The 18,995-nt window shown below is 38.4% G+C and overlaps 1 protein-coding gene across 3 annotated transcripts in view; it reads right to left on the bottom strand.

The window, feature by feature from the left end:
* The window catches only part of LOC101111847 (solute carrier family 15 member 2), a 66,719-nt gene that overhangs the window by 26,482 nt on the left and 21,242 nt on the right, over positions 1-18,995 (bottom strand). For 2 of the 3 annotated variants that reach the window (XM_042232051.1, XM_042232040.2), the window contains exons 2-5: positions 4,219-4,392; positions 2,297-2,384; positions 1,503-1,644; positions 396-488 (exon numbers count right to left, since the gene is read on the bottom strand). In XM_042232051.1, the coding sequence (XP_042087985.1) occupies positions 396-488; positions 1,503-1,644; positions 2,297-2,384; positions 4,219-4,356 (461 nt within the window). In that variant the 5' untranslated portion in view covers positions 4,357-4,392. The remainder of the gene's footprint in view (positions 1-395; positions 489-1,502; positions 1,645-2,296; positions 2,385-4,218; positions 4,393-18,995) is intronic. The other variant, XM_027956302.3, reaches the window with a different exon arrangement.

The raw sequence follows: 18,995 nt of genomic DNA, 5'->3' as shown, positions 1-18,995 counted from the left end.
GAATTCTACACTATATTATAAGGAAGTATCACAGGCATATTTTTTTGACTGTTTCAAAGAACAAAGTGTGGATGGGTGAATAGGTGAGGGAATATAGAGGATATGAAAGTTATCATGTCTTCAAGCATATGAATAGTTTTCATGGAAAGGATACTAACTGGGCATCCTACAAGTCCCCAAATATTTAATAAAAACAAATGAGCTCAGATAATGCAGGAAAGAGTTCACACACTAATCAATTTTTTTCTCAATCAATTTGGTAATAAAATAGTATGTTAGAAATAAAGGGACATCTCTGGTAAGAAGATAGAGAAACATCTATAATGAATGCATGTGACATCTATCTGTCCAGTGGAGAAAAAGTGGTTCAGTTTTTATTCCATAATTTTACTCACATGTGTAAATTTTGTCCCGCCAGTATTGGTAAGGCACTCATAGATTTGATCACATGGCCAAGCACATACACCAAGGAGAGATAGATGATTGTCCTGTTGAAAGAGTTGAATCAATCAGTCTACAAACAGAATTCAGATATTTGAGTAATATAGACTCAGAATTTATACTGTTCTCAGTGCCAGGATAAATGAAGCAGGAGGAGGGAGAGTTGGAAGAGAAAAGAATTATCTGAGAAATGCAAATGGATTTTCCCTCAGAAATTTTTGATATTAATTAGTAAGTTCAAGGCTACAAGAAATCATGCAGTAAAGATACTTTTTAGCTTTATTCAACCTAACATTTTCCCAAACTTATTTGACTATGAGAGTTTTATGTTCCCACATACCATTCATCAGATCCTATGCAACCAATTTTCAACAGAATGGACTTTGAAAAATGCTAATTCAGACAATTCCAGAGATGACAACACCACAGAAAATATCTGAGTGATGGATACCTGAGATCCATCTCTGGTCCATGAGGATGATGTTACAGGGAACAACTATAACATTATCCCCAAACATCTCTTGGTACTATTTTCAGAGACTTAAAATATATTGAAATGAATAGATCATTAGTCTAACTCATGAAAATATTTATTGTATTCTTAAGAAAGAAACTATAGAAGGAAGTCGGAAAAGAGAAACCGAGATGGTAAAAGAGCTGCAAAGAGGGACTTATAAGAAGATACTAAAAAGGTTGAAATGACTCAATCTGGAGAAGAGATGGACAGTATATCAAATTACTATTAATACATTGAATTTTACATTTTGTTGTCAACTATCTCTGTCACCTGAGATCAGAACAAGAATTGGTCTTAAACTTCAGAATGGAAGGTTAAAATTAGATACAAGAAAAAACCCCTCCTGACGGAAAAGGGGATAAAAATATTGGAAACACTGATTATGAAGAGACAAAACCTTTCTGTATTGTCAGTCTGACAGAGATTCTTATTTGTCATGGATGACACAAGTATATTCTTGCTTAGAAGCGAGAGGCTAGAAGTGATAGTCTCTGCGCAATTAATTGATGAAACTTCTTGGAACATGACCTCCCATCGTCCTTACTTGAATTTTCCCAACCATGAGTCAGCAATGGCTGCTCCCAAGATGGGAGTGAAATAACAGAGGCTGCTGAAGGCGTGGTACACAGATGTGGAAGTGTCTTCACTCCAGTTCAGGTAATACAGGAAATACAGGGTCAGCACAGCTAAGCAAAAGAAAAAAAAAGAGAGAGCCAAAACAAAATAGATACATTAAAATATTTATGGAAGAAAAGAACATTTGATAAGATCTTTGAAGGTGATCTTGACCTTCAACAGTCCAATCTATGAAGCAACTGAGGAGTGACTGTTGGGCAGTAGAAGGGCCCTTGGGAATTGTGGTAGTAAAAGGGGCTATGCTTAGTCTACAAACGCAATACTGCCTTCAGTCTTTGTGCGTATATCATCATTTAGGTCAATCTGAAAGATAAAATGGGGCTTCTAATATTCCTTCCTTCTCCTTCCCCCAAGAATTGGACACGACTTAGTGACTAAACCACCACTCTCTTCCCAGCAACACTATAATCCATAGACCTGAAGGACAGAAATGAATGCCACTGGTGAGAGTTTTTCCACTTATATTCTCATAGGCTGTATTCTGGTTTCCAATACTTTCCTTTCTGGTTTTGGTCTTTATGAGTTCTTTATGAGTTAGTGAAATCCCATCAGGTATTTTTGGGGACATCTTCACCAAAGGAAAGGACAAACTGGATGAAGGCAGAAAGAATAGATAAGGGAAATAAGTGCATATAAGATAGGTTGTTACAAACATAGGGTGAGAATGGTGGAGAAAAGTAGGATTGGGAGACACAAAATTACCTTTCATGCCATAATAGGAAAAGCGCTCACAGAATTCATTCACCACAATGAAGACAATACTCAGTGGATAGTTGGAACCACAGATTTTCTAGGAAACCAAAAGATACCGATTCAAGCATGAACAATATTTCCCTGTTTAGACCATTATACTGTTTCACAACAGAAAAAACCATTTAAGTCACCATGATAGGTCATGCGAAGCAATGGTCCCTACTCTTTATGAAACAGCTGTATCATACTAAAAGTGCTTGCATTGCTGATTTAGCACTCAGAGAAACCATCTGAATATTCCTTTGTCCATCATTCATTTAATTATATGCAACTGCTCAGGCATTTCTTGATACTAGACACCAGGACCTGTTCATCTTTCCACAAGCACTAAATGGAAAGCCTGGGGCACTGGGCAAGAGAATAATCATCCTTATTTCTAGGAACATAACAAAGAGTTGGCCTCTAGAGCATGTGATATCCAGGTAGTTACACTCAGATGTCAGTACCCTGTTTAGCTCCACTATGTAGATTAATCTTTTTGTCTCTACTTGCGCATTCATTGTGCTGGGAAGAATCTTAGCAATATGAAGACTTTTTGCCAGGCACAGAACCCAATACAGATTCCTAAAGGTAAGATGATTGGTCCCCTTCACCTTGGGCAGAGAATTCCTAAATCCTGTCAAATTAAATGTCCATTCCATCTATGAAATAGAGATTCTGGAACATTTTCACACTAATCCTTTTGGGCATTAAAGGACTATGCTATTCAATGCACTGTATCAGTCAGAATAAAAGGAATATCGTGTTTTATTTCAAATCCCTACCCATTATGATAGTCCAACCAACATGAGAGATGGAAGTATGTGTCCTTGGTTCAACTGAATCTTATCATGAGATTTTCTTTTAGTTGTTTTTTCATATACCTAAGATGTATGTATGTATATATATGTATAAGTAATGTACAAGATATATATGTACATACATCTTTGTAAGCAGCCTTAAATTCTTTGGGACCAGAAGATATATGACTAATTAAATAAGTGATAAATCAATAAATTAATATACTCATTCTTTTATCCATATGGATAAACAGCCCTCCAAAATATGAATATATATTAATATATAATAAAAAGTTGCTTGAAAGAGAATAGTCTTTTTATTTTTCCAGTTCACAGCTTAAGAGTCATGCAACCTGAAGTTTACGTAACATGCTTCTACTAGCTGTGTAACACTGTCACTGGTGGTACTCAGATACTGATCCAGTCATTGTCACTACACCTACCTTTCTATTTTAGTTTTGTTATTCCAAAAAACTACCATATCTAGGATACTACTTAATACTACTTCTTTGCTTGTAGTAAGAACTCAATAATATTTGCTGTAGGCTCTCTTCTTACAGGATTTTGATATGAGGATTAAATCCCAAGTGTATAAAATAAAACATTATTGTTACTTCCTTGTTTCTCTGTCCTTTTGCCTACTGTAAACTGGAACACAGTAAGAGAGGCCAAATCTATTCTAAAACTTCTCTTGGTGTCCAGCATAGACTCTGTGTACAGGGGAAATTAAGGGCTGAGTTTTGGAGTTTTTTTGGAAAAGAAAGAACAATCATGTACAGTTCTCTAGAAAGAGTATTTGCCAAGTTTTCATGGACATGCAAATTGTTTTTTCTTAGAAACTCAGAATATACAATGAAATACAGCCAAGTCCTAGATACCCACTGAAGAACTCTGGCCACCTCCTGCTGCTGCTTCCTCTCCTAAGTTAAAAGAAACTCCTGTTTAGATCTGGTTTACAGGTTCAGTCTAATTCCAAGAGAGAAAAGTTTTTAATATCTAATACAGCTCAACCTGAAGCTGCAGGGGCCAAGGAGGAGAACCAACAGAGTACGTCTGTTCCTGTAAGAGGCAGAGATGAATCTCAGGACTCACCGGAGATGGTTTCTTTGGAAAGTTGGAGGACTGAGGTGGTACCTCTTCAGTGGAGACAGGTAAAAAAAGAGTTTCCTTGGATTCGTTTTTCTGGAAGGGATTCATGGTTGGCTCCTCACTCTCTCTCTCCCCAAGCATTTGGCTTTGGTAGGCAGTTGGGACAGCTGACAGCTACTGTGAAAAGCGAGGACTAGGTTTAACCCTGTGCCCAGTAAGTGTCCCGCTTTAGCAGCTGGCTGCAAAGCAGAAAGCTATAGGAGAAGAAAGGATTGGGTCTCAAAGACTAATTCAAAAGAATGTTTATATAAAAGGTAGAGGTCAGGAAAGTGAGACTAACAAATCATGGAATGAGGTAGTATAATACTGGAGAATTGCAAATGAGTGAAAATAGTTAAGAATACAATGCCTGAAGCATAGCCTGGAGCACAGATTTTAAAATTTCAGGGTGATAAGAGCTGCCATTTACTGCACAGCTACTGTGGGTTTTTCCAGTAGTCATATAGGGATGTGAGAGTTGGAGTATAAAGAAAGCTGAGTGCCCAAGAATTGATGTTTTTCAACTGTGGTGTTGGAGAAGACTCTTGAGAGTCCCTTGGACAGCAAGGAGATCCAACCAGTCCATCCTAAAGGAAATCAGTCCTGAATATTCATTGGAAGGACTGATGCTGAAGCTGAAACTCCAATACTTTGGCCACCTGATGTGAAGAACTGACTCATTGGAAAAGACTCTGATGCTAGGAAAGATTGAAGGCGGGAGAAGAAGGGGATGACAGAGGATGAGATGGTTGGATGGCATCATCAACTCAACGGACATGAGTTTGAGTAAACTCCAGGAGTTGGTGATGGACAGGAAGGCCTGGCGTGCTGCAGTCCATGGGGTCACAAAGAGTTGGACACGACTGAGCGACTGAACTGAACCGTGGGGAAGGTTTATATACACACACATTATATCTACATGTTCTAATTCTAAATATCCTCATTTTACAGGAAATAATGTCTCAAGAGGTTGTGTTAGTAGTCCAAAGTCAGGTGGCCAGTAAGTAGCAGATCTAGAATTTTCACTATGCCATTACAGATAGATTAGTATCAGTAACGCCTAAGGTCATTACTTAAGAATGAAATCAATGGAGATAGAAACATAGGAACATAGAGAAACTGAAATGCATTGAAGAAGGAGTTATTTCCAAGCTGAATTTGGACAGATCAAAAAATGTTGATTTTTGGTTTTCAATATTATGAAGTTCAGCTAGAAGAAAAATGGAGACTAAACCAAAAAAGAAGCCAGGAAACAGGAGAATCCATTATTTTATTTTAGAATAGGATATCCTAAGATTTTATCCCTCATCAGAGATGGAAGGAATCCTAAATCTAAAGGAGAACATGTGTTTAGCAAGGTGTATGAATACTAAATCATCACATAGAAATGAACTGTATTTAAATATCAGCAAAAACAGAGAGAAGAGAGAATTTTAAAAATTATACCATCTAATAGCATAAAAATACCAAGGAATGAATGTATTGAAAGATATTGATACTAAACACTAAAACATTATTGAAAGAAATTTAAATGTCCAAATAAATGGAGAGACATACCACGCTCATGATTTGGAAGGCTCAGTAAAGATGTGAGAAATCCCCAAACCAATCTGTGTTTGCAAGACAAAATCCAACAGGTCTGTGAGTGTAGAAAATGATGAGTTGATTTTTAAAATGAATATGGAGATACAAAAAGCCAAGAACAGCAAAGGCAACCTTGAAGAACAATAATGGCAGATTTGTGCTACTCAGTGTGTGTGTGTGTGAAGTAGCTCAGTCGTGTCCGACTCTTTGCGACCCCATGGACTGTAGCCTACTCTGTCAATGGGATTTTCCAGGCAAGAATACTGGAGTGGGTTGCCATTTCCTTTTCCAGGGGATCTTCCCAGCCCAGGGATCGAACCTAGGTCTCCCACATTGCAAGCAGATGCTTTATCATCTTAGCCACCAGGGAAGAACTACTACTAGCACTGCTCAGTAGGAAACCAATTATGAAGCTATAGTAATTATAACAGAGGGAACTAACACTAAGATAGACAAGGCAACCAATGTAACAGAGCAGAGTGCAGAAAAAGACAATTGAGGCATCACTGAGGACAAGTACGACATTGCAGTGCAGTGGAGAAAATGACAGTGTTTTCAGTGAAAAAGAACACCATCTGGATACTCATAATATATTTACCCTTATTTTACATCATGCATAAAACTCAGTTCTATATAGATTACAGATATAACTGTTAAAATTTTAAAAATTAAGCTTTTAGAGGAAAACATAAGAGAACATCCTTATGACTGTATAAGCCAAGGTTTTTTAAATAAAACATTAATGGCAATCATAAAAGAAAAACAACTGATATATGGGACAGTATTCTCAGCCTCCCCATCCATCACCAATGCCCGGAATTTACTCAAACTCATGTCCATTGAGTTGGTGATGCCATCCTGAGAGAGTCAATTCCCAGGCAGGTTAATAAGAAATCTGGGGTTCCCAGAGAAGGAGAGAGGGGTCTGGGGTTTTCAAGGAGGAGGAAAGGACACATTTTTCTTTTTTTTTTTTCTCTCTCTCTACATTCTTTAGTCTTAGTCACATAAACTGGTTTTTTTTTCTTTAATCCCAGAACTGATGATTACACAACAAACAACAACTCAGTTTAAACTCTGTACTAAGGATTATATAACAACAATGTATCCTGCTTGAGGACAGTTTCTCCTTCCTGAATACCTTCTGACTAATCCTGATATCTTAAAATGTATATTAGGGAGTGGGTCTGGTAGGATCTTTCTATTGTTAAGTTGTAATCCTGTTATCCTAAAATGTAACTTGTGGGAGTGGGTCTGGTAAAGTTTTCACAAATTCTTTTGATTTATTGTAATAACTAATTTTAAACGTATATAACTCCCTTGCTAACACTGGCAGGGGGTGCAGGGGGGCACTCTCCATCTCCCTTCTGATGTCTATGTCAGAAGCTTTCTCTGTCCCTTTTCTTACTTTAATAAAACTCTGCTACACAAAAGCTCTTGAGTGATTAAGTCTGGTCTCTGGTCCCAAAGCTACATCTTCTTCTTTGGAGAAGATGAATCCGACATTGTTCACCATAAGCTAGCAATCCAACCATCTCATCCTCTGTCGGTCCCCTTCTCCTCCCACCTTCAATCTTTCCCAGCATTTTTTCCACTTAAAGATACCATTAAGAGTAAAATGAAAACTCACAAAGTGGGAGAAAATATCCACATTACTTTACATATAATGTCAGAGGATTTGTGTCCATACTTATAAGTCACTTCAAAAATCAATAACAAGATTCATATTCAGATTTTCAAGTCTTTTGCAATTATAAATAATACTGCAATAATAGCCTTGCAAATAAATTGAATGCATCTGTAGAACGAATTTCTGGAAGTACAATTGCTGTGACGTAAAATGTTTTTAAATTTTTTAGAACTGCCGATTCATTTCCTATTTTCTATTGAGTTGTTTGTTCCCTTCTTGTAAGTTTGTAAGATTTACTTTTATATAGTTTATATTAATTCTCTATCACCCTCTATGTTGCAAATATGATTTTTTGTAGACTTTTAAAATTAAATATAACTTAAAAGGCACAACTGTAAACCTCAGTACTTCTTACATATGTGTAACTCATACAGCCACCACACAGGTAAGATTATACATATATTTAATAAATATTTACTTATAATAAATATAATAATATATATTACATATATTATGTATTAAGCTACTCCTATGAATTGAGTCACTCCCTTTGAAGAAATGTAAAATTTAAAAAATATGTCAGGAAAAAAGTGATAGGAAGCTATATTAAAAACATTAGCAAAATATTGATAATTGTTACAGCTCAGTAAGTTCATTATACTATTCTATTTTTCATAATTAAAGGTTAAAGAATCCTGGTTCATTACTAATAAACTGTATCTATCTCCATGTTCCTCTTCTATCCTTTGTCCCTGCCTCTCTCAACCCTAATGAATTTTTTGTTTCTCATTCACTTATTTTATCCCACATAAGTGTATCCCTAAACAAACAATATATTGTTATAAATGCTTGGTTTTGAACTTTTAAAAAAGACATTAAATTTTTAAAGCTCTGATTACAATAATTTTGTCAAATACAATAGTAATATTAGGTCAAGTTAGAAAAGGGTGACTTCTGAAAAGACTAAAGGGCATATCATACATTTTAAAATTTGACAAGCACTAAAGCTTTAACATATGACCACAAAAAGGGGTATGAGATAAATTGGTAATTGAGGATGCCATTAAAAAAAAAGGGGGGTAAGTTAGAGAACTTTAAGAGCTTGGGACACAAAATGATGAAACCGAAAGAAAGGAACAGTATTTTCTAAGACAAAAATGATCCACAGAAAGCCAAACATGCATAGCATATAGACGAGGACACATCTGGAGTGGCCCTACAAGAGTGAGATGTGGATCACTTAGGAGAAGCCCTGGTAAGGTAGAGAGCCAGAAGCATGGTCATAATAAAACTAAGTTGGGCCTACTTGGCTGGCAAGTATATTTTTCATATGTCTTGGCTGAAAACAAGTGAGTAAGATACCCCAATAAGCAACCCAAGAGTTCCAAATTACATTAAAGAGATTCATCCAATATATCCTTAAAAATACTTGTATTCTTACTTAGAATAGAAAACATTTAAAAATACAATTCATTATTGTACAGAGTTTCTGAAGGAGGAGAACTGGCTTAGAAATATTTTTATTGCTCCAATCAACTAAAGTATTAAGCTCTTCACAGATACTCAATGAATGTTGACTATGTACATATTAAAATCATAAACAAGTTAAATAAGCCATCGCAGTCCCTGTATCTGTCTTCTATACTCTGAACAAGTTTTTCTCATTAAATTTTTTTCCTCATTAAACTGAGCACCATCTTATTTTAAACTTCCATTTGTGTCTCTTATTTTATATCCACCCAAAGTGGTATTAGACTACTAAGGTGCCAGGAAACTCCTAAGCATATGAACTCTCTTTTCCCCTGATTAACTATTGAACACATCTACCACCTCCATCCATCAGATCAGTCGCTCAGTCATGTCTGACTCTTTGCGACCCCATGGACTGCAGCACACCAGGCTTCCCTGTTCATCACCAACTCCTGGAGCTTGCTCAAACTCATGTACATCGAGTCGGTGAGGCCATCCAAGTATCTCATCCTCTCTTGCCCCCTTCTCCTCCTGCCTTCAATCTTTTCCAGCTTCAGGGTCTTTTCCAGTGAGTCAGTTCTGTGCATCAGGTGGTCAGGGTATTGGAGCTGTAGCTTTAGCCTCAGTCCTTCCAATGAATATTCAGGACTGATTTCCTTTAGGATAGACTGGTTTGATATCCTTGCAGTCCCAGGTAGTCTCAAAAGTCTTCTCCAACACCACAGGTCAAAAGCATCAATTCTTCATCACTCAACCTTCTTTATGGTCCAACTCTCACATCCATGCATGACTACTGGAAAAACCATAACTTTGACTATATGGACATTTCTTGGCAAAGTAATGTCTCTGCTATTTAATATGCTGTCAAGGTTTGTCATAGCTTTTCTTCCAAGGAGCAGGCATCCTTTAATTTCATGGTTATAGTCACCATCTGCAGTGATTTGGAACCCAAGAAAATAAAGTCTCTCACTGTTTCCATTTTCTCCCCATCTATTTGCCATGCAGTGAAGAGTTGACTCACTGGAAAAGACTCTGATGCTGGGAGGGATTGAGGGCAGGAGAAGAAGGGGACGACAGAGGATGAGATGGCTGGATGGCATCACTGACTCGATGGACGCGAGTCTGAGTGAACTCTGGGAGTTGGTGATGAACAGGGAGGCCTGGCTTGCTGCGATTCATGGGGTCGCAAAGAGTCGGACACGACTGAGCGACTGAACTGAACTGATGAGACCAAATGCCATTATCTTCGTTTTCTGAAAGTTGAGTTTTAAGCTAGCTTTTTCACTCCCCTCTTACACTTTCATCAAGAGACTCTTTATTATTTTTTAAATTTTTTAAATTAATTATTTTAATTGGAGGCTAATTACTTTAAATATTATAGTGGTTTTTGCCAAACATTGACATGAATCAGCCATGGGTGTACATGTGCCCCCCATCCTGAACTCCCCTCCTACCTCCTTCCCCATCCCATTCCTCAGAGTTGTCCTAGTGCATCAGCTTTGAGTGCCCTGTTTTATGCATTGAACTTGGACTGGCGATCTATTTCATATATGGTAATATACATGTTTCAGTGTTATTCTTTCAAATCATCCCACCCTCACCTTCTCCCACAGAGTCCAAAAGTCTGTTCTTTACATCTGTGTCCAAGAGGCTCTTTAGTTCTTCACTTTCTGCCATAAGGGTGGTGTCATCAGCATATCTGAGGTTATTGATATTTCTCCCAGCAACCTTGATTTTCAGCTTGTGATTCATCCACCCCAACATTTTGCATGACATACTCTGCACATAAGTTATATAAGCAGGGTGACAATACACAGCCTTGATGTACTCCTTTCTCAAGTTGGAACCAATCCGTTGTTCCATGTCCAGTTCTAACTGTTGCTTCTTGACTTGCATACAGATTTCTCAGGAGGCAAGTCAGGTGGCCTTGTATTCCCATCTCTTTAAGAATTTTCCACCATCTCCACATTCACTGCTATAACCCAACTTCAGCACCCAGTCATCAGCTCACCTACATTACTGCTATCCTCCTCCCTATTCTCCTTCTAGTTTTTTTTCCCATTTGCTGACAGGCAAATCTAGCATGCTGGACTATGAACTGTTTTGTTTAGTTGCCCAGTTGTGTCCAACTCTTCGCGACCCAGAGGACTGCAGTGCACCAGGTCTCACTGTCCCTCACTATCTCCCAAAGTTTGACCAAGTTTATGTCCATCGATTTGGCGATGCCATCTAGCCATCTCATCCTCTGATGCTCTCTTCTCTTCCTGCCCTCAATCTTTCCCAGCATCATGGACTTTTCCAATGAGTCAGCTGTTCGCATTGGATAACCAAAATACTGGAATTTCAGCTTCAGCATCAGTCCTTCCAATGAGCATTCAGGATTGATTTGCCTTAAGACTGATTGGTTTGATCTCCTTGCTGTCCATGGGACTTTCAGGAGTCTTCTCTAGCACCACAGTTTGAAGTCCAGTTCTTTGTCACTCCACCTTCTTTACCATCCAGCTCTCACAAACTTACGTGACCACCAGAAAGACCATAGTCTTGACTCTAGGGACCTTTGTCTGCAGAATAATGTCTCTGCTTTTCAACACACTGTCTAGGTTTGTCATAGCTTTCCTGCCAAGTAGCAAATGTCTTCTGAGTTCATGGCTGCAGTCACCAAATTGGGAAAGGAGTACATCAAGGATATATATTGTTACAGCTACAAAAGTGATTTTAGAGCCCAAGAAGAGGAAATCTGTCACTACTTCCACCTTTTCCCCCTCTATTTGCCATGAAGTAATGGGGCCATTAAATATTAAGAAGATGTGGCAACAATACACAGAAGAACTGTACAAAAAAGATCTTCATGACCAAGATAATCATGATGGTGTGATCACTCACCTAGAGCCAGACATCCTGGAATGTGAAAACAGGTGGGCCTTAGAAAGCATCACTACAAACAAAGCTAGTGGAGGTGATGGAATTCCAGTTGAGCTGTTTCAAATCCTGGAAGATGATGCTGTGAAAGTGCTGCACTCAATATGCCAGCAAATCTGGAAAACTCAGCAGTGGCCACAGGACTGGAAAAGGTCAGTTTTCATTCCAATCCCAAAGAAAGGCAATGCCAAAGAATGCTCAAACTACTGCACAATTGCACTCATCTCACACGCTAGTAAAATAATGCTCAAAATTCTCCAAGCCAGGCTTCAGCAATACGTGAACTGTGAACTTCCAGATGTTCATGCTGGTTTTAAAAAGGGCAGAGGAACCAGAGATCAAATTGCCAACATCCGGTGGATCATGGAAAAAGCAAGAGAGTTCCAGAAAAAAAGTCTATTTCTGCTTTATTGACTACGCCAAAGCCTCTGACTGTGTGGATCACAATAAACTGGAAAATTCTGAAAGAGATGGAAATACCAAACCACCTGACCTGCCTCTTGAGAAACTTATATGCAGGTCAGGAAGCAACAGTTAGAACTGGACATGGAACAACAGACTGGTCCCAAATAGGAAAAGGAGTACATCAAGGCTGTATATTGTCACCCTGCTTATTTAACTTATATGCAGAGTACATCATGAGAAATACTGGGCTGGAAGAAGCACAAGCTGGAATCAAGATTGCTGGGAGAAATATCAATCACCTCAGATATGCAGATGACACCACCCTTATGGCAGAAAGTGAAGAGGAACTCAAAAGCCTCTTGATGAAGGAGAATGAAAAAGTTGGCTTAAAGCTCAACATTCAGAAAACAAAGATCATGGCATCTGGTCCCATCACTTCATGGGAAATAGATGGGGAAACAGTGGAAACAGTGTCAGACTTTATTTTCGGGGGCTCCAAAATCACTGCTGATGGTGATTGCAGCAATGAAATTCAAAGATGCTTACTCCTTGGAAGGAAAGTTATGACCAGCATAGACAGCATATTAAAAAGCAGAGACATTACTTTGCCAAGAAAGATCCGACTAGTCAAGGCTATGGTTTTTCCAATAGTCATGTATGGATGCGAGAGTTGGACTGTGAAGAAAGCTGAGCACCAAAGAATTGATGCTTTTGAACTGTGGTGTTGGAGAAGACTCTTGAGAGTCCCTTGGACTGCAAGGAGATCCAACCAGTCCATTCTAAAGGAGATCAGTCCTGGGATTTCTTTGGAAGGAATGATGCTAAAGCTGAAACTCCAGTACTTTGGCCACCTCATGCGAAGAGCTGACGTATTGGAAAAGACTCTGATGCTGGGAGGGATTGGGGGGCAGGAGGAGAAGGGGACGATAGAGGATGAGATGGCTAGATGGCATCACCGACTTGATGGATGTGAGTTTGAGTGAACTCCGGGAGTTGGTGATGGACAGGGAGGTAGCGTGCTGCGATTCATGGGGTCACAAAGAGTTGGAATTGACTGAGTGACTGAACTGAACTGAATCAGGCCATATGGGCTTCCCTGGTACCTCAGCTGGTAAAGAGTCTGCCTCCAATGCAGGAGACCCCTATTCGATTCCTGGGTCAGGAAGTTCCCCTGGAGAAGGGATAGGCTACCCACTCCCATGTTCTTGGGCTTCCCTGGTGGCTCAGAGAATAAAGAATCTGCTTGCTATACGGGACACCTAGGTCAATTCCCACCTAGGTTGGGAAGATCCCCTGGAGGAGGCCATGACAACAGACTTCAGTAGTCTGCCACTCCAGAATTCCCAGGGACAGAGGAGCCTGGTGGGCTATAGTCCATGGGGTTGCAAAGAATTGGACACGACTAAGCGACTAAGCACAGCACTGCAAATGGGGCCAGATGCCATGATCTTAGTTTTTTTTAATATTTAGTTTTAAGCCAGCTCTGTCACTCTCCTCCTTCACTCTCATGAAGAGGCCCTTTAGTTCCTCTTCACTTTGTGCCATTAGAGTGGTATCATCTGCATATCTGAAGTTGCTGATGTTTCTCCTGTCTATTCTGATTCCAGCTTGTAAATCATCCAGCCTAGCATTTCTCTTGATGTGCTCAGCATATAGATTTAAAAAAACAGGGTGACAGCAGACAGCCCTGTCATACTTCTTTCTCAATCTTGAGCCAATCAGTTGTTCCATACAGGGTTTTAACTGTTACTTTTTGATCAGCATACAGTTTTCTTAGGAGACAGGTAAGATGGTATAGTATTCCCATCTCTTTAAGAACTTTCCACAGTTTATTAGAATGAATAACAGGAAGAAAAGGAATCAGTAATGGAATGGAAGAGTACAATAGTACTCCCAAAGAAACACAAGGGAATCAAAGAAAAACAAAAGAAAGAAGAGATGCTTTATAAAACAAAGAACAAAAAAGAAAAAAAATTAACATAACGAATAACACATACTATAAGAGAAATAAAAATCAAGTGTATCAACTTTGAACTAAATGTTGATAGAATTCTCCTAATAAAAATAGAAAGTGTCAAACTGTTTAAAAATGAAACACAAAATACACCGTTAACAAAAGATATAGTTAAAACAAGTGAAGTGAAGTGAAGTGAAGTCGCTCAGTCGTGTCCGACTCTTTGCGACCCCGTGGACTGTAGCCCACCAGGCTCCTCCGTCCATGGGATTCATCAGGCAAGAATACTGGAGTGGGTTGCCATTTCCTTCTCCAGGGGATCTTCCCAACCCAGGGATCAAACCCAGGTCTCCCACATTGCGGGCAGATGTAAAACAATGTAAGCTAAAAAGTAAAGCAAGAGACACTAAGATTTTGTGAACTTGCAAACTAAAAGAAAGCAAAGGTGGAAAAATTAGTATTAAACAAGGTGGTATTTAAGCTTAAAATCACAAAAACAAAAAGCAGGGTAAAAAATTTATTATACAATGATAAAAATTTTAATTCATTTAAAAGTAAAACTATAATACGGTATTAAAATAGAACTCTAGTCCTAAAATAAGCTGAAGTCTCAAGAAAGTGGTAGGCTATTTTCCCATGGGAGTTAAGTAAATGCAAAGGAAACAATCAGACTAGGTTCATCTTGGAAGAGTCTTTGACCAATAGGGTCATCTAGGGTGGCAGAGTAGCCATCACACTTATGGAACTTTTATCTAGTCTGAAGTCTGAGGGCCAAAGTTGTTTAGCAACCAACAGACATACATTCATTGCATAATATGACGTGTAGCTGGAAGTTTCCTGTGGGTTATTTCACTGAAGCCCAGAAAAGTATCCCACAAGATAACACTAAATATATGCCAGACTTGGACAGATCAATGGCAAATTTTAAGTCAAGTATCTCTTTTCCTTTCAAAATTCAACATTTTGAAATTTTATACAGTCAACCATAGAGAGTTGTTTGTAAAAAAAGAGAGATTTGTAAATGCCCAATGCTGACCTGCTTAAGAATCTTCATTATTATTAGTTTCTTCTATTTGATACTACCAAAGAAAATGTAGAGGAATGAGAACTAGAAAATCTACCCTATTAAAGAATCCCTAGTACCTTAAGGTACTCTTAAAGGAATAATAAAAGTTCTATTTTATGGAATTCCTCCAGCTTCTTGGTGTTTTCACTAAGATGATGAAAGTAAGTTGATAGAGAAAATAGGAGAATCTAAATGCCTCAAACTATAATCAATACTTCCACAAAATACCCACAATATTAAGAAAAGTGAAGAAAGATAATACTCCTACTTATTTTAAAAAGTTCTATAATGAAGGGGGAAACCCCTACAAAATTTGAGAATATATAATTTTTACTATTATCCATAATAGTTCAAGGATTATATGCCCAGCAGAAAAAAATGTTTTTTGCTCTTAGCAAGTGGTAATTTGAACAATTCTCTTCCATTCCAGCTATCTGAAAGAGTCACAGGATAAAATTCAAATTCTTTTGCATTACACAGTAGGCCCTTCTTTAACTCCTGAATACCTTTCTGTCTCCCACTATGTCCTCATAGGCACCCTTTCTTACCTAGGAATAGTGACCTATATGCAGTTCTTCAAATTTTAACAGGTTCCTTGTTGCTTTGTCTTAGCCCATATCTTTCTTTTCTCTGCCTAAGAGGTCCTTCCCTCTTTCCTTCACCTGGGTAATTTCAACTCATCTTCACGACAGCATTACTGATGTCTCCTCTCCCTCTCCAGGCTGAATTACCTCTCTTTTGTACTCCCATAATATTCTGTGTATACCTTTATGACAGTCCTTACATTACTAATTTGTCTCCTATCTTCCTCATTGCAGGTTTAGTTGCTAAGTCGTGTCCAACTCTTACGACCCCATGGACTGCAACCTGTCAGGTTCCCCTGTCCATGGGATTCTCCAGGCAAGAATACTGAGTGGGTTGCCATGTCCTTCTCCAGGGGATCTTCCCAACCCAGGAATTGAACCCGGGTCTCCTGCATTGCAGGCAGATTCTTTACCAACTGAGCTACGAGGGAAGCCCTTATTCCTCATTGAATGATAATATTTTTAGGACACCTACCATATCTGATCTACCTGTGTATTCTTTTCCTTTGCAGCTCCATGTGGCATATAAGATCTTAGCTTGCTGACCATGAATTAAACCTGTGCCCCCTGCATTGGAAGCTCAGAGTCTTAACCATTGGACTGTCAGGGAAGTTCCTAGCTTGTTGTTTATATAACAGGTCACATGGCCGACTATCTTTTTGATAGATTGTATTGCCAAGCCCTGATAAATGTTTTTTGAAAGTCTAAGTAAATTACATTTATTTGTACTCCTCATATACACATTATTATAACAATTCAAGAATAATGGTAACTACTATTTATTCTCTGCTGCTGCTGCTGCTGCTGCTAAGTTGCTTCAGTCGTGTCCAATTCTGTGCAACCCCATAGACGGCACCCCACCAGGCTCCTCTGTCCATGGGATTTTCCAGGCACGAGTACTGGAGTGGGTTGCCATTGCCTTCTCATTTTTTCTCTACTATGCACCAAACACTGTGCTAGAATGTTTTTTACTATCTATTTACTATTTAATTGTGACACTCTGAAATGTAGATATCATAATTATCATTTCACATTAAGAAACTGAGGCTGAAAGCTCAGAGAATATTCCCAGACCTGCATTATATATGGTGGAGGTGGTGGAGGTCAGATTTCACATCCAGGTTTTTCTAAAACCTCAGCATATTGAACAGGAATAATTATCCAAGTACATAAAGCTAGAGTACTACTTTCTCCCCAGTAACATTAATTAGAGTATTTGTTATAAATTAGGTACACCCTGAAGGAGATTAAGAACTACAAACCTCTAGTTACATAATAAACAAGTTATGGGGATATAATATAAAGCATAGGGAACATGGTCAATGATACTGTAGTAACTTTGTATGAGATAGATGGTTTCTAGACTTACCACAAATTTGGAAAACTCAGCAGTGGTCACAGGACTGGAAAAAAGTCAGTTTTCATTCCAATCTCAAAGAAGGGCAATGCCAAAGAACGTTCAAACTACCGCACAAATGCACTCATTTCACACGCTAGCAAGGTATGCTCAAAATCTTTCAAGCTAAGCTTCAACAGTATATGAACCAAGAACTTCCAGTTGTACAAGCTAGATTTAGAAAAGGCAGAGGGACCAGAGATAAAATTGCCAACATCCGTTGGATCATAGAAAAAGCAAGAAAATTCCAGAAAAACATCTACCTCTTCTTCACTGACCATGTGAAAGCCTTTGACTGTGTGGATCACAACAAACTGTGGATAGTTCTTAAAGAGATGGGTATACCTTACCTGCCTCCTGAGAAACCTGCATATAGGTCAAGAAGCAACAGTTAGAACCATCCATGTAACAATGGACTGGTTCAAAATTGAGAAAGGAGTATGTCAAGGTTGTATATTGTCACCCTATTTGTTTAACTTATATGCAGAGTACATCAGGTGAAATGCCAGGCTAGATGAATCACAAGCTGGAATCAAGATTGCTGTGAGAAATATCTACAACTTCAGATATGCAGATGATACCACCCTTATGGCAGAAAGTGAAGAGGAACTAAAGAGCCTCTTGATGAAAGTGAAAGAGGGGAGTGAAAAAGTTGACTTAAAACCCAACATTCAGGAAACAAAGATCATGACATCTGGTCCCATCATTTCATGGCAAATAGATGGGGAAACAGTGGAAACAAGGACAGACGTTATTTTTTTGTGCTCCAAAATCACTGCAGATGGTGACTGCAGCCATGAAATTAAAAGAGGCTTACTCCTTGGAAGAAAAGCTATGACAAACCTAGATAGCATATTAAAAAGCAGAGACATCACTTTGCCAACAAAGGTCCATATAGTCGAAGTTATATGGTTTTTCTAGTAGTCACGTATGGATATGAGAGTTGGACCATAAAGAAGGCTGAGCACTGAAGAGTTGATTCGAATTGTGGTGCTGGAGAAGACTCTTGAGAGTCCCTTGGACTGCAAGGAGATCCAACCAGTCCATCTTAAAGGAAATCAGTCCTGAATATTCATTGGAAGGACTGATGCTGAAGCTGAAGCCCCAATACTTTGGCCACCTGATGCAAAGAACTGACTCATTGGAAAAGACCCTGATGCTGGGAAAGATTTAAGGCAGGAGGAGAAGGGGACGACAGAGGATGAGATGGCTGGATGGCATCACTGACTCAGTGGACCTTAGTTTCAGCAAACTCCAGGAGATGGTAAAGGACAAGGAAGCCTGGCATGTTTCAGTCTATGGGGTCATTAAGAGTTTGGACATGACCACATGATGAACATAACAAGATATTATTATCATTTCATAATGAATGCTAATGTCAAATCATTATAAAGCACACATGAAACTAACATAGTATTATATGGCAACTATGTTTTAGTGAAAGTTTTAAATAAATGTCTTGTTAAAATATATTTGAACCATCATTACAAACTATCTGATATTTTCAATTTATACTTTCACAGTCTTACCTGTTAAAAACATTTAGAAGATTATAACAATTTTACATTTAGTGAATGAATGAAAGCTTTGAGCATTATGTAAAACTGGTGCTGAAAATATTATATTTTTCACATACTTATCAATTTAAGGGCATTCATAATTTTAATAAAAATGGTAGAATGGCTGAATTTATTGCTTTGTTCTATAGATGAGCTCAGCAATTTAAGGTGAATTGT

This window comes from Ovis aries, chromosome 1 (genome assembly GCF_016772045.2).
Source record: "Ovis aries strain OAR_USU_Benz2616 breed Rambouillet chromosome 1, ARS-UI_Ramb_v3.0, whole genome shotgun sequence".
NCBI lineage: Eukaryota > Metazoa > Chordata > Mammalia > Artiodactyla > Bovidae > Ovis > Ovis aries.
The sequence above is the reverse complement of the archived record's forward strand: the minus strand, read 5'-3'. Positions and strand labels throughout refer to the sequence as shown.